The 14,154-nt window shown below is 41.3% G+C and overlaps 1 protein-coding gene across 1 annotated transcript in view; it reads right to left on the reverse strand.

The window, feature by feature from the left end:
* mao (monoamine oxidase) overlaps nucleotides 1-14,154 on the reverse strand; it is a 103,868-nt gene that overhangs the window by 24,700 nt on the left and 65,014 nt on the right. The window contains exons 6-9 of the mRNA XM_078409219.1: nucleotides 11,138-11,279; nucleotides 9,107-9,256; nucleotides 5,145-5,304; nucleotides 1,591-1,687 (exon numbers count right to left, since the gene is read on the reverse strand). Of these exons, the coding sequence (XP_078265345.1) occupies nucleotides 1,591-1,687; nucleotides 5,145-5,304; nucleotides 9,107-9,256; nucleotides 11,138-11,279 (549 nt within the window). The remainder of the gene's footprint in view (nucleotides 1-1,590; nucleotides 1,688-5,144; nucleotides 5,305-9,106; nucleotides 9,257-11,137; nucleotides 11,280-14,154) is intronic.

The raw sequence follows: 14,154 nt of genomic DNA on the forward strand, positions 1-14,154 counted from the left end.
AGCTTCAGGGAACTAGAGCCAACCGTGCCAGGTACCAAAACCAAACAACAGATGGCACCAGGACACCACCTGCCTTATACTACCTGGAAAGTCGTAAACCACCTCTGCACTGGAGTGGGACGTTGTGGACTCAACCTGAAGAAGTGGGGCTTCTCGGACTCTGACAAATGCAACTGTGGAGAGGTACGGACAATGGCCCACCTACTGACTTTCGGCAGAGAGGCATGCACTGCGGACGATCTCCGCAGAGGCACAGATGTGGCACTGGCTGTGCCAGAGCGATGGCAGAACGTCGCCTGACACACGAGCGAAAACAGACAGAATCCGTAGTCAAGATCGAAACCGGGTCTCTGGCGCTCTAAGGCAGCACCTCTACCGCTGCGCCACTATGCTGCCCTAAACATATCTCATAGGAATTGCAATAGGAGCTGTGTACTTCAGATTCAATGGAAAACAGCTCTTCCTCTGACCCAACCTGGAATGTTCAATGATGAAACAGTTGTAGATAGTCGAGTTAGGGACATTACCCAAATAAATTATACAATGACATCCTGTAGCTGAGATGATTGACCCCCCAACAACTGCAGTTATCTTCCATTGTGCAAGCTGTGATTCCAAGTACCAGAGAATTAACACGTGCTCACCAAATCTTTCAGTCTTGCTTGCAACCTCTCGACCCTACCCCGCAGTGTGTGTGCTAACCTACCCTGATGTTAAGGCTAATGTCTCCCACTTCATGTCTGGAATTCCACGTGTGTGTCCATGTGCAATTAATTTTCCTGTGACGTCCGCCTGCATATTACAATTAAATGCTCATTATCCCACGATGTCACCAAAATGCAGCAGTCATCTGTGCCCCCATTGTATGACGGCTTAAATAGACTGAATGACTGGTTGCTGACAGGCAAGAATAATCCTCTCTAGTTTTGACTGATGACTTCACTGTGCTGAAGATGCAGCTGAACACAAATACTAAAGCACATGCCTCAGTTAAAAGGGTCATGAATAAAGTAGAATGTCAGTCAACTAAAAAATGTTTGCAACCAAGGCAGAAGGTGCCGAAAAAGAACAACCTCAAAAGGTAGGATGCAGAGGGCTTTGTTTCTTTGTTAAATGAAGCAAGATGTGTCATGATGTACAGCAACAATATGTTCACATTACTACCTGGGGATAACAAATGATTCTGCTCATAACTACTAATCTTCACATTCATCATATCATGGAAGTAAGCTGCATTATAATTTAATCCAAATCTTGCCATATATATTGATGCTAATTCAATCTTCAAATTGATTGAACATGTGTTGAAAACACGGCTATCCATTTGAACAATGAAAGGAGTATATCCACTGAAGAATTATCGTGCACTGAGAAAGAGAGGCAACTCATTACTCCATAAGTATACATCACTCTTACTGCCTACCAAATCACATGGATCCAATGCATCTTAATCTTCTGAAATAGTTTACCATGAGGGACCATGTTAAATGCCTCATTGAAACCAATCTTAAATCTTTCCACTTTATTGCAATTCTCGTAACTATATCCTTGAAGAGTCTGCTGTCAGTGTCTATGCCATTATAAACTTACCCAATGATAGCAGGAAACGACCCATCTGGTTTGCTGTCATCCAGAGTAAGGCCAATAGGAGATTCCTCATCTTGAATGATCATGCTTCCACAATAGTCTGATTAAAAAAAGAAATAAGACAATCTGATAGAGATTTTCAACTAACTAATAATATATTTACAACTTCTTACATAGTATCTTCATATATGATTTAGAAGAAATCTTCATTAGCACGAAGACGGCACAGTGGTGCAGCGGTAGAGTTGCTGCCTTACAGCACTTGCAGTGCCAGAGACCAGGGTCCGATCCCGACCACGGGTGCTGTCTATACGGAGTTTGTACGTTCTCCCCGTCACTGTGTGGGTTTTCTCCGAGATCTTTGGATTCCTCCCACACTCCAAAGACGTATAGGTTTGTAGGTTAATTGGCTTGGTATATGTGTAAAGATTATTCCTTCCCAGTTCTCCCACTAGTCTTGGAGTCAGAAGACTAGTGGGACAACTGGGAAGGACAAAGACATCCTATCTTTGTCCCGCCCCCTCCATTGACATCAGTCTGAAGAAGGGTCTTGAACCGAAACGTCACCCATTCCTTCTCTCCTGAGATACTGCCTGACCCGCTGAGTTACTCCAGCATTTTGTGTCTAAGATTATCCCTAATGTGTGTAGGATAGATAATGTACAGTGATCGCTGGTCAGTGCAGGGTCGGTGGGCCGAAGGGCCTGTTTCCAAGCTGTATTTCTAAACTATACTAAATGAGGACAAGGATGGCAGTGCAAAGATGAACAATTAATAGTGTAAAGTAAATATGACATTCCATAGAAAGAAATGTGTAGTCTTGGTAATTGGCAGATGGCAGATGAAGTTTCATGGAAGGAAACAAAAAGTGATTCAAATAAAGCGAAAACAAGACGATAACAGGCAAGCAGATTCACCTTTATCAAAATAAACCCCAATGGAACAGGCTGATTTTGTGGGCAAATTTAAAACATTTGTGAAACAACCCTTGAGTGACTGGTAATACAATGAAGCAGCCTCCTTATTGAGAGGAGAGGGGGCAGCAACTTTGATTTACCTAAAGACAAAATTAAATAATAGTTCAGAAAATAATATTCTGGCATTAATTGTGAGTAACGTTTATAGGGCAGTGCAGTGGTGCATTGGTAAAGTTGCTGCCTCACAGTGCCTGCAGCGCCAGAGACCCAGGTTCGATCCCGACTACAGGCGCTGTCTGTACAGAGTTTGTACATTCTCCCCATGGGTTTCCTCCGAGATCTTCTGTTTCCTCCCACACTCCAAAGATGTACAGGTTTATAGGTTAATTGGCTTGGTGTAAATGTAAATTGTCCCTGGTGTGTGTAGGATAGTGTTAATGTGCAGGGAGTACTGGTCGGTGCGGACTCATGAGCCGAAAGGTCTGTTCCCACGCTGTATCTCTAAGCTAAACTAAACTCTTGGATCTAAACTAAAGTAAATTTGAGATATGACATAAATTAATTAAAGTTGCTTCTAGTGACAAATCTGGATTAGTGGTTCTTGAAGCTGTCATTAAGAATTCCATATCCATTGGTTTAACGCTTGACAGAAATTAATTAAAATGATTGATTCATAACAACAACACTGTTGGGTCTCATCACTCACAAGGAACAGTAATGGAACAGTTAAATTGCTGGTCAGTAATCCAGAAACCTGGACTAACAATGCAGAGTTTAAATACTGCCACTGCATCTGGGTAATTTAAATTCAATTAATTAATTATCTACCATCAAAGGCAATTAGTCGATAACGGGGGTCATGAAATTACTGGAATGTCATAAAAACCCATCTGGTTCTCTAACTCTTCCCTCAGGTAAGGATATCTGCTGCTCCGAACCTGGCCTATACATGAGAAGCAATGTCCGAGAAGCAATCTACCACCATCACCCTCTGCTTCCTTCCATGGAGCCAATTTGCTATCCATTCAGCTATTTCTCCTTGGATCCCATGCGATCTAACCTTCCAGAGCAACCTACCGTGCGGAACTTTGTCGAATGCCTTACTGAAGTCCATGTACACATCTACAGCTCTGCCCTCATCAACCTTTTCAGTCACGTCTTCAAAAAAATTAATCAGATTTATGAGACACGACCTTCCACGTACAAAACCATGCTGACTACCCCTAATCAGCCCTTGCCCATCCAAATGCCTGTATAACTTATCCCTCAGAATACTCTCCAGTAACTTACCAACTATAAATGTTAAGCTCACCGGCCTATAGTTCCCAGCATTTTCCCTGCAGCCTTTCTTAAAAAAAGAGGTACAACATTTGCCACCCTCCAGTCTTCTGTATTTAAGGACGACTCATAAATTTCAACCAGGGCTCCCGCAATTTCCACTCTAGTTTCCCACAATGTCCTTGGATATATCTGATCAGGCCCTGGAGATTTGTCTACCTTCATACACGACAGTACCTTCAGTACTTCTTCGATGGTAACCCTGACTGCTCTCAAGACACTTCCAGTGACTGCTCCAATTTCCTCCGTCCTACTGCCTTTCTCCTCAGTAAATACAGAGAAGAAATACTCATTTGGTACCTTGCCCATCTCCTGTGGTTCCACACAGAGGTGACCACTTTAATTCCTGAGAGGTCCCGCTCTCTCTCGTTACCCTTTTCCCCCTTATGTGTTTATAAAATCTTTTGGGATTGTCCTTAATGGTACCCACCATTATCTCCTGGCCCCTTTTTGCCCTTCTGATTTCCTATTTTAATTTACTCCTTAGTTCCTGAAACTCTCCAGGAATGCACAATCCCAGCTGCCTATACCTATCCCATGCATCCTTCTTGTTTTTGACTTACGTTTCAATTTCCCTTGTCAGCCAAGCTTCCTTACGTTTGCATGCTTTGCCCTTCACTCTAACGGGGACATACACATCCTGAGCTTTCTTCAGTACACTTTTATAAACATCCCACTTGGCCGATGTTCCTTTCCCTTCAAATAAACTGCTCCAGTCAATTTGAGCGAGACCTTTTCTCATACCCTCCAAGTTGTCCTTACCCCAGTTGAACAAGACGATCATCCACCTCTTTGTGAACATGGCGTTTGCCAGGAAGATTTGAAAAAAATTCCAAGGGTCCTTCAGGAGATCTGTCATGCAAGCTGCCTAACAGAGGATCCTCCAACCTATTGACTGGTTCCTGTCAGGGACTCATAGCAAAACAAACATTAGGTGCTGCTGAACTTAACTTCATTAACTCAGTGAAAGATGCACTTTGGTCTACCCAAAACTCAATGGTCTTCCAGTGCAACTAGGAGTCTACGTGAATGCTGCCTATTAGCAATTGGAGGCTGTAGGAGATTTTGGATGCTTGTTAATTGTTTCACATCGACCAATTTCTGTACTTGTGGAGTTAAAATATTTCAGTGCAGCTCATGGAATGCTTTATGGGAGCTTGTTCAACTCTCTTTAATTTTCAGATGGCATTGACATCAATTGCACTTAACTATAAAAGTACCGAACCAAAGTTTTGTTAAAAGTTAATGACTTAGGTACAATATAATTATTAGCATCAATTAGTCTTTTGGAAAGACACCTACCTTTCTTCTTCCAGAAGTTTTCTTTGTAGTATACCATGCATTTGATTACACATCCCATGGGAACACGTTGGATAAGCTGGTTTCGCAGAGGTACAAGGGGTGGTTCATAATGAATCTTTAGACTGAGGGCTGGTGGAATGGCACTAATAATATATTTTGCCTAAATAACAACAAAAAAAAGGATTGTTTGCTTTCCATCATTCCTCTATTTCCTCCCAGCAGCCTAATTTTCCAACATAGATCTTTTGCAGATGGAAAACTAATTTCCCTGCTACAAACTGCTCTGTGGAGACTAGTCCAGGGCAAAATTTTGGCTTGAGAACAGAACTGAAGATCAAGGTGAAAGCCAAATTAACACCTTCCTCATAGAGATCTCAAATCTTGAAGCAAGTGATGGTTCTTTGAAATATTCCTCACAAACAATTTATTAGAGTCTAAGAGAATTATGTAGGAACATTAACAATAATCACATCAGATGCACGCCTTAGAGCCCACTTCTGCATGGAGCAGTGATAGATACCCCCCCAGGACTCATGTTCATTCCAGAATACAAAGTTCTGCAGCTCATTGTTACTGGATTTTAAATTTCTGCAGGGCAAAAATTAATTACATAATGGATCAGCACAATAATCTCATCAAAAGGCAAATACTTAGTCCCCAAAGAGTACATTTCCTTTCTCCAAGAAAATATGTGCTGTAAAATTGAGCTGCATTGCAAAGAATTTTAATACAAAATCAGGGCAAGAAGATTGGGGATTGAAGATTTTCATGGGCCAGAAAACATTTCCTTCCATTTTCTACCCAAAATCAATCCACCGAAACTTCTAGATGCTTCTCCTCACTTTTCACATTAACCCACCATGAATCCAATTACATAATTAACATAGCTTAAAATTGGTATCAATGACCTTATGTATTTAGCTTTTCTGTTCACATTGCACGAGACATAGGTTGGAACAAGAAATGCAACACACAACGGTCGGCAGCATCAGTCTAAAGATAGCTGAAAGCTTGAAAAACAATATTGTAATCATTATTTTGTCTACTTTGCCTCGAGTTTCCTTCCAGTAGAAACTACAAGAAGATTTTGACACCGCCTATATTTCTGTATCCCGTTATCATAGAGAAGACAGACAAGGAAGAATCACAAGAAGACTGAAGCAATAGACTACCAAATACTAATTGCTTTGGAATTTGGTAGAGCAGTTCCTTTATCAGAAAGATCCTGTGTAAGATAACCAAGTGCCATCCAGCATTATCGCAGTCTAGATACAACAAAGACATTATCAGCTCAAGGCCTCCTCATAACAGTCTGGAGACTTGAACAAAAGTGTCTTATATAAAGGAGTCATGTATAAGCTTGACACAATAGTCCTCACAAAACCATTCCCTTCATTCAAAATACCAGATCCCCAATCAATATCACTGGGTGTGTCCTGTCCAATTGATAGGTCCAAGGTGATAATGCTATAGAGTATATCTGGAAAGAAGTGTCTTTACTCATCCTTAATTGGTTACACTGGATCTTATGTTTCATAATTTAAAATCAAACACGATCAGCTAAAACTACTCCAATATTCTTCAATGTTGACCGACACTTCAAAGAGTTCCAAGGCACTGATTATACTCTTGATGGGGGATCCTCACAATCCATCACCAATATTAGGGTGATGGCATTGCTACAGAATTATTTGACAAATTCGGATGGACATTATTCCCAAATTGAGGCTGGTTAGACGCTGAATATTCAAACATGGGGGAAATAGCTCCCTGAACTCATCATCTGTTCTTCAAGCAGTGCTTGGGAAGGTGAACTCACATCTTTATGGTGAGTGCATCCTCCATTGTATTTCCAGATAATAGTATTATGCTAAATGGTCCAGACTCAGAACATAAGCAGCAGCTAAACACAGAGAACCCACGAGAGGCTGTGAACCATAAACAGCAGCAACATTGAATTCCAGCACAATCAGTCTCCACACATTTTGACATCTCTCTCTCTTCCAAATCATAAACAATCCAGAGAATTAACTCTGGTTGAATGAGTATACAACAACATGCCATTTACATGACAGTATCCTGATGCTGACGAAACATACCAGGCTAAGCTGTACTTTCAGATGTGCTCTTTCAGTAATATTGATATCTTTCTAGCAATAGGCAAAATGACATATTCACATTGTATCTGCAAAAGCAGGTCAGATCCATTTGCACCATTACTATCCTGTAACCCTACGCCCAAACAATACATCATCAACAGTATCATCAAGTGACATTTAACAACACTTGCTTACAGATCCTTGGTTTATGTTCCACCAGGAGTACTGGCTTCGGAGCTCATCACAAACGTGGCCCAATAATGGGAAAAGAGCTGCTTGCCAGAGGCGAGGTGACATTAACTGCTGTCGACGTATCCAATGATTGAAGTTGGTATCAAGAAATCATAGTAAAAATGAATTCAATCCAAATCACAAAAGACCAGAGTCATAAAGGAGAATATCTGAGCACATTAATGGCCAGTACTTTCAGCTCCAAAACATTGCTCCATCACCTTCCAAACCATCACCTTTGGCCCTATCATCTTCTGCTTCATCAACTCTTTTTCTCCATCATAACAACAGAAAAGAGGAAGTTCAGCAATGTCCAATCTTTAATTTCATTCACAATTTCTCAAATCACAAAACATTATTTCCCATTTGCATTTTGCAAGACCTAAACTGATTCAATAAATGGCAAGTAGCATGCACAGATTGTTACCGCCAGGCAATGATCTTTTCCAAAGATAAATCTAATCACTTCTTAAAATTTGACAGCTTTGCTTTCGTCAAATTCCCCACCATCAATATTCCGGGGAAGTAAAATCACCATTGACAAGGTTTAGCTGAACTAGCTACATGAGTACTGTGGTTACAAAACAAAGTCAAAGTCTAGGTATTCTGTGGTGATCGTCTCACCTTCTGACGTAAGTGCACATCACCCAAAAAAGGCAGAAAGAGGCTCTGTAAACTGAACCTTAATCGCCCACAGCCAGAGCCACCAACTAACCAACAAACACTTCTTTCATTTCTTAAGTGGCCATCTCAAAAGGATTCCCTGTAATAATTCACTGTAATGTGGCGCCGGCATTATATGCATAATGAATTTCATTATATAATGTTTAATTGCATATGTGACAATAAATATCCATTGAAGTACATGATATAAGGAATATATATACTAATTGCATGGATGATGCATGCTTTGGTATAGCCAAGTAGTTTATTGATTTTGAAATCACAGGGTTTTCAGGGTTTCTTCAGAGGGTAACATATATCAACCATGCGGCCTGCATTTATCCACCTCGGAGAATCTACCAAAGAATTAGCTTCAATTCAATAATATACAAATTATGCAGGAAAACATCCAAGAATATTCCATCCTTTGGAAATTTGCAGTCCATGAATATTTCAAGGAAGAAAAGCATGTCAATGAAAGTCTCTTTGGTAACAGGTATATTTACCACTCCTGTAAAGAATAACCCCAATAAAAATTGCGTAAATTGCAAAGGGACACTGCAATTCAGGCACAATGCAGTAATTATAGATATGCCCATTATATTATTAAGTTACTCAAGGATTGTTTCCACACTGTGGTTGGTAAGATGGAGACTGCTGTAAGTGTCATATTGTCTATTTCACACATTAAATTTACAAAGGTAAATTACAAAAGTTCTCCTAGAAACAACATGAACATGCAAATAATGTATTCCTGCAAACACCAATGTATTTCCTTGCTACTGCAAGTGCAGTCACATGCAAGATTTGGACAGTATCTCAGTCCTGGGCAAAAGCATGTATGGCTCCACTGTATTTATGCTGACAGATAATGACCCAGTAATTTCTGGGCCCCTTTTCATGATTCCTTATACTTGGCTGCAAAGTCCTCTACAGGATAACATCAATTGGCAGAATCATTTTCCGTACCTCAAACAGCTCATGATCAAGAGTCTCCACAACCACTGGATCTTGCGTTTGATCAATCCGGATCACAGGCTTTTGCAGCTTCACGCAGTCTCCAAGGCGGCTCATCAATTGCTCACAGATCTGGCCAGATCCACCAAGAAATTTTCTCTCCTAAAAATGCAAAATATGCACCACTGGATTATTGTGAACTATAAAACAGTTTGTTACAATAGCCCACTTAAATTGGTGAAGACTTCTAAGGCATAAGAAATGACCTATAAAAGAAAAACAAGTCTTGCATTTATATTTTTATAAACTCCGGCAACCTTTAGTACTTTACAGCTAGATAAACACTTCTCAGCTATTAATATAATTATTACACTGGAAACATATTGTTTAGTTTAGAGATAATAGACAATAGACAATAGGTGCAGGAGTAGGCCATTTGGCCCTTCGAGCCAGCACCACCATTCAATGTGATCATGGCTGATCATTCTCAATCAGTACCCCGTTCCTGCCTTCTCCCCATACCCCCTGACTCCGTTATCCTTAAGAGCTCTATCTAGCTCTCTCTTGAATGCATTCAGAGAATTGGCCTCCACTGCGTGAATTCCACAGATTTACAACTCTCTGACTGAAAATGTTTTTCCTCATCTCCGTTCTAAATGGCCTACCCCTTATTCTTAAACAGTGGCCCCTGGTTCTGGACTCCCCCAACATTGGGAACATGTTTCCTGCCTCTAATGTGTCCAATCCCTTAATAATGTTATATGTTTCGATAAGATCCCCTCTCATCCTTCTAAATTCCAGTGTATACAAGCCTAGCCGCTCCAGTCTTTCAACATATGACAGTCCCGCCATTCCGGGAATTAACCTAGTGAACCTACGCTGCACGCCCTCATACAGCGTGGAAACAAGCCCTTCGGCCCACCAAGTCCGCGCCGACTAACAATCACTCCATACACTTGTTCTACACTCTAGGGACAATTTACAGAAGCAAATTAACCTTTAAACCCATGCGTCTTCGGAATGTGGGAGGAAACAGAAGCACCCGGAGAAAACCCACACGGTCACAGGAAGAACGTGGAAACTCTGTACAGACAGCACCCGTAGTCAGGATCGAACCTGGGACACTGGCACTGTAAGACTGCAACTATATCGCTACACCACTGTGGAATAGTTGTCATTAAACATGGGCAATACATGGTCATTAAACAAAATCCTGTAATAGCCAAGTTGTCCATATTAGAGACCATTGTTAAGAGATAATGGGCTGGACTGTGTTTTATACACATCTCCTTGGCTGCACCAAACTTGCATGGCTCTGTGGATCCAATTGAGCTGGAAGCCTCACTACCCCGGTCATTCCACATAGTGAAGCAGTGCATGAGCAGCAAATAGGCCTCAGGTGATGTATCCTGAAGCCCAAAATCTAGCGTTATTAGTCGCAGTCATGGAGTCATGGTTTTCAATTTCTGAGAAACATAAGTCTTGTATAAAAATAGGGAACTTAAGGCAATGATATCAGGACAATGGATGATTTCATTTGGAATAATGGGAAAGTGAGATTGCACAGCCAGAAGAATTCTAATCCTGGAAAACGGGATACTCAGATATAGAAACATTAAATAGAATCAATTGAAAATAACAACCATCTAAATAAATGTTTTTTTTGAAAAGCAATTACTTTTTGAACACTGAAAGAAGTCACTTTTGAAAATGGCTGCTGGTCTGTTAACAGCATGTACATAAATTTAAGAGATTATTTTTAAGGTTTATTGGGAAGACTGCAGGAGAATTTTTTACCTGCTATTCTCTCTTGAATCATTTACTCCAACAACAATAGGAGCATCTGGCAAAAATGTAGATGCAATCCTCAATTAATGCTCCAGTTAACAGAATGAAGTCATTAATCAACACCACCTTTTTGTAACTACACAGCCAAATGTATAAAAAGCAAGTACTGATTTGTATTCAGAAAGTTTCACTAAACATTCCAGAACATACCAAATAGAGATCGCAGAGATCGCAGCATTTTAAATGTTTGCTCACCTGCCCTCCATTAGTAGTTGAAAATATGCGCGTTGTCCCACCACATTGTTTGACATACCACAGGAACCAAAGAGCAGAGACTTCATATGGTTCAGAGGTGACATTTACATTCACAAAGAGTGTAGCAAAATGCTTGGCAACCCTGAAGATTAAAATTAAAGGGAAATGTGAAGAAAATTCATCAGAAGCTCCAAACAAAAACATTGTTACCTTTCTTCAAGTACAGTTCCTCAATTGTTTAACTGATGGTTGTAGGCAAGCAGCTGTTCCTGAGCCTGGAGATCACGGTTTTCAGACTCCCTACACCTTCTTATATCCACTGGGTGGCGCCAGCAATGGCTGCCTTGCCAACAGTCTGTCTGCGTTTTAATAGTATGTGTTAAATGTATGTTTTTAGTGTTCTTTAGCTTGTTTTATGTGGGGGAGATGCGTTTTTGTTCTGTATTGTATCTCCATCCGCACTGCAGCCTAACATCGAGGAGTTGGAGGCCTTTGCTGGAGACCGATTTTGAGAGCTCCACCGCGGTCGCCTGCGGACTTAATATCACGGAGCCCACGATCCCTTTACCAGGGATCGACCTCGGAGCTCTAACTGTGGGTGCTTGCGGACTTTAACATCACGGAGCTCGTGGTCTCTGGTCAGAGACCGACTTCGGCAACCCCAAGCCGCGGGAGCTTTGACCGCCTCGACGCGGGAGCTTCGACCGTCTCGACGCGGAAGCTTCGATTGTCCCGACGGGGGAGCTTCAACTGCCCCGACGGATAGTTCGACTGTCCCAACCGCGGGAGAATAAAGAGGAAGAAGTTTGGACTTATTTGCCTTCCATCACAGTGAGGAATGTGGGGAATCTGCTGTGGTGGATGTTTATGTTAACGTTTATGTACGTGTGTCTTGTTGCTTTTTTATTCGTATGGCTGTATGGTAATTCGCATATTGGTACATATGACAATAAAAGACTGAAATCTTGAAACCTTCTTCCCTGATGGCAAGAGCAAAATGAGAGCATGGCTGAAGTGGTGCGGATCCTTGATGATGCTGGCTGCCTATTTGAGGCAGCCCATCCTACAGATCCCTTCGATGGTGGGGAGTAAATATCCATTATAAACTAGGCAGTCCACCACTTTTTGTAATCATCTTTGTTCCTGGGCCTTCAAGTTGCCGAATAACATTTGAAAAACACTTGGACAGGTGCATGGATAGGAAAGGTTTAGAGGGATATGGGCCAAATGCAGGCAAATGGGACTAGCTTAGATGGGGCATCTTGGTTGGCATGGACGTGTTGGGCTGAAGGGCCTGTTTCTGTGCTGTGTGACTCTATGAAAAGAAACAGATCGATGTTCAAAGGTCACACCACAAAATATTCAAATTGACGAAGAAGGGCATAATTCATGGAATTGAGATTCTGATTGACAAAGTTTGTTTAGTAACTCCTAACTTGTTTGGATTTTAGGATAGAAATTGCAAAACTACTTATTAATGTCATTAAAACATTCTGGTCATCATGAAGCTGCTCGTGAAGGATCAGGAAATTCAATTCTAAGGTTTACTTAACAGTGATGTTGAGTTTGCCTGTGTAACACTGCTGAAACGAATACTGTTTATATCCTCTATTGATCTATTGCAAGTTCTCTCGAGAATCAAGATTTAGCCCTGCAGGTTAAATCTTGGCCAGCACCACGGTGCATTGCTATGAAATGAATGGATGCTGAAGAAAACAAAGGGGGGAAAGAGGTGATCACCAGAGGACACTAGAGAACCAGCGGCTCCCAGAGGCATGGTCTTTGTGCACAAGGCCATTGTGACCCTCCTGGGTAATAGCTAGACAAACCTGCATGAGCATGAAGTTTGCACAGAGGTGACTGTGAAGACATGAGGCTTTCTTTGAATGCAACTATTCTGGAGAAGCTGCCTCTGGAGAAAAATACCTACTCAAGTAGACAAAAGTCTTCTCTCCTTTAATATGACTTTCCTGATACGCCAGAGAACAGAAAACTGTTACAGATATCACCAGCAGCAGCAGGAATGAGACTGAGGTTGGAAGGTTGTAAGCGACTGAGATCTTGATCTCCAGCAGTCAAAGCACACATGCAAGGTTATGCTTGAAGTTACAGGAGGTCACGGATCATAATAAAGATAAACATTGCTAAAGGTATGAATTGCGTGGTCTCAAGCAAAATATGTACAAAAAAAAACCCTGCAGATGCTGGTTTAAATTGAAGGTAGACACAAAATGCTGGAGTAACTCAGCGGGTCAGGCAGCATCTCAGGAGAGAAGGAATGTGTGACATTTCGGGTCAAGACCCTTCTTCAGACTGAAGAAGGGTCTCGACCCGAAACGTCAACCATTCCTTCTACCCTGAGATGCTGCCTGACCCGCTGAGTTACTTCAGCATTTTGTGTCTACCTTCAAGCAAAATATGTTTAGCAAAATCTTATCATTCTTTTGAGTATTCCAAACCACTAGGAGGAAGAAAATCTCACTGCAGATGAATTTTACATGTTACTTCATGTTAATGTCATTTGGAAGAGTCTTCCACCAATGATCATAGGGCAAATGAAAACATCAGGAGAGTTATATTTCCCAAAAGACAGAAAGAGACCTAGAAAAGTGAGCAAAATTACTCCAGCTGAACTTTCTGGTCTCCCAATCTCATAAACATCAATGTGGTCAGGAATATTATATATATATATCCTGCCCTGCTTAACCATCATTCACTTTTCTATTGATAAAACACAAGAAATTGGAGCAAGAGTGGGCCATTTGGCCTTTGGGGTCAGCTGCAGCATTGAACAAAATCGCGGCTGATCACTTTCCTCAACACTATTTTCCTGCACTATCCACCATATCTCAACCTGAAATCTAACGACCTAGGTTTTGCATGAAATCAATGACTGTCCCTCCACTTTCACCTGGAGCGAAGTGTTCCAAAGATCCACTGTTGTCAGAATTAAGACATTTCTGCTCATTCCTGTCCTTTACATACTATCCCTTATTTTGAGACTATGTATGCACTTT

Source organism: Rhinoraja longicauda, chromosome 12 (assembly GCF_053455715.1).
Source record: "Rhinoraja longicauda isolate Sanriku21f chromosome 12, sRhiLon1.1, whole genome shotgun sequence".
NCBI lineage: Eukaryota > Metazoa > Chordata > Chondrichthyes > Rajiformes > Arhynchobatidae > Rhinoraja > Rhinoraja longicauda.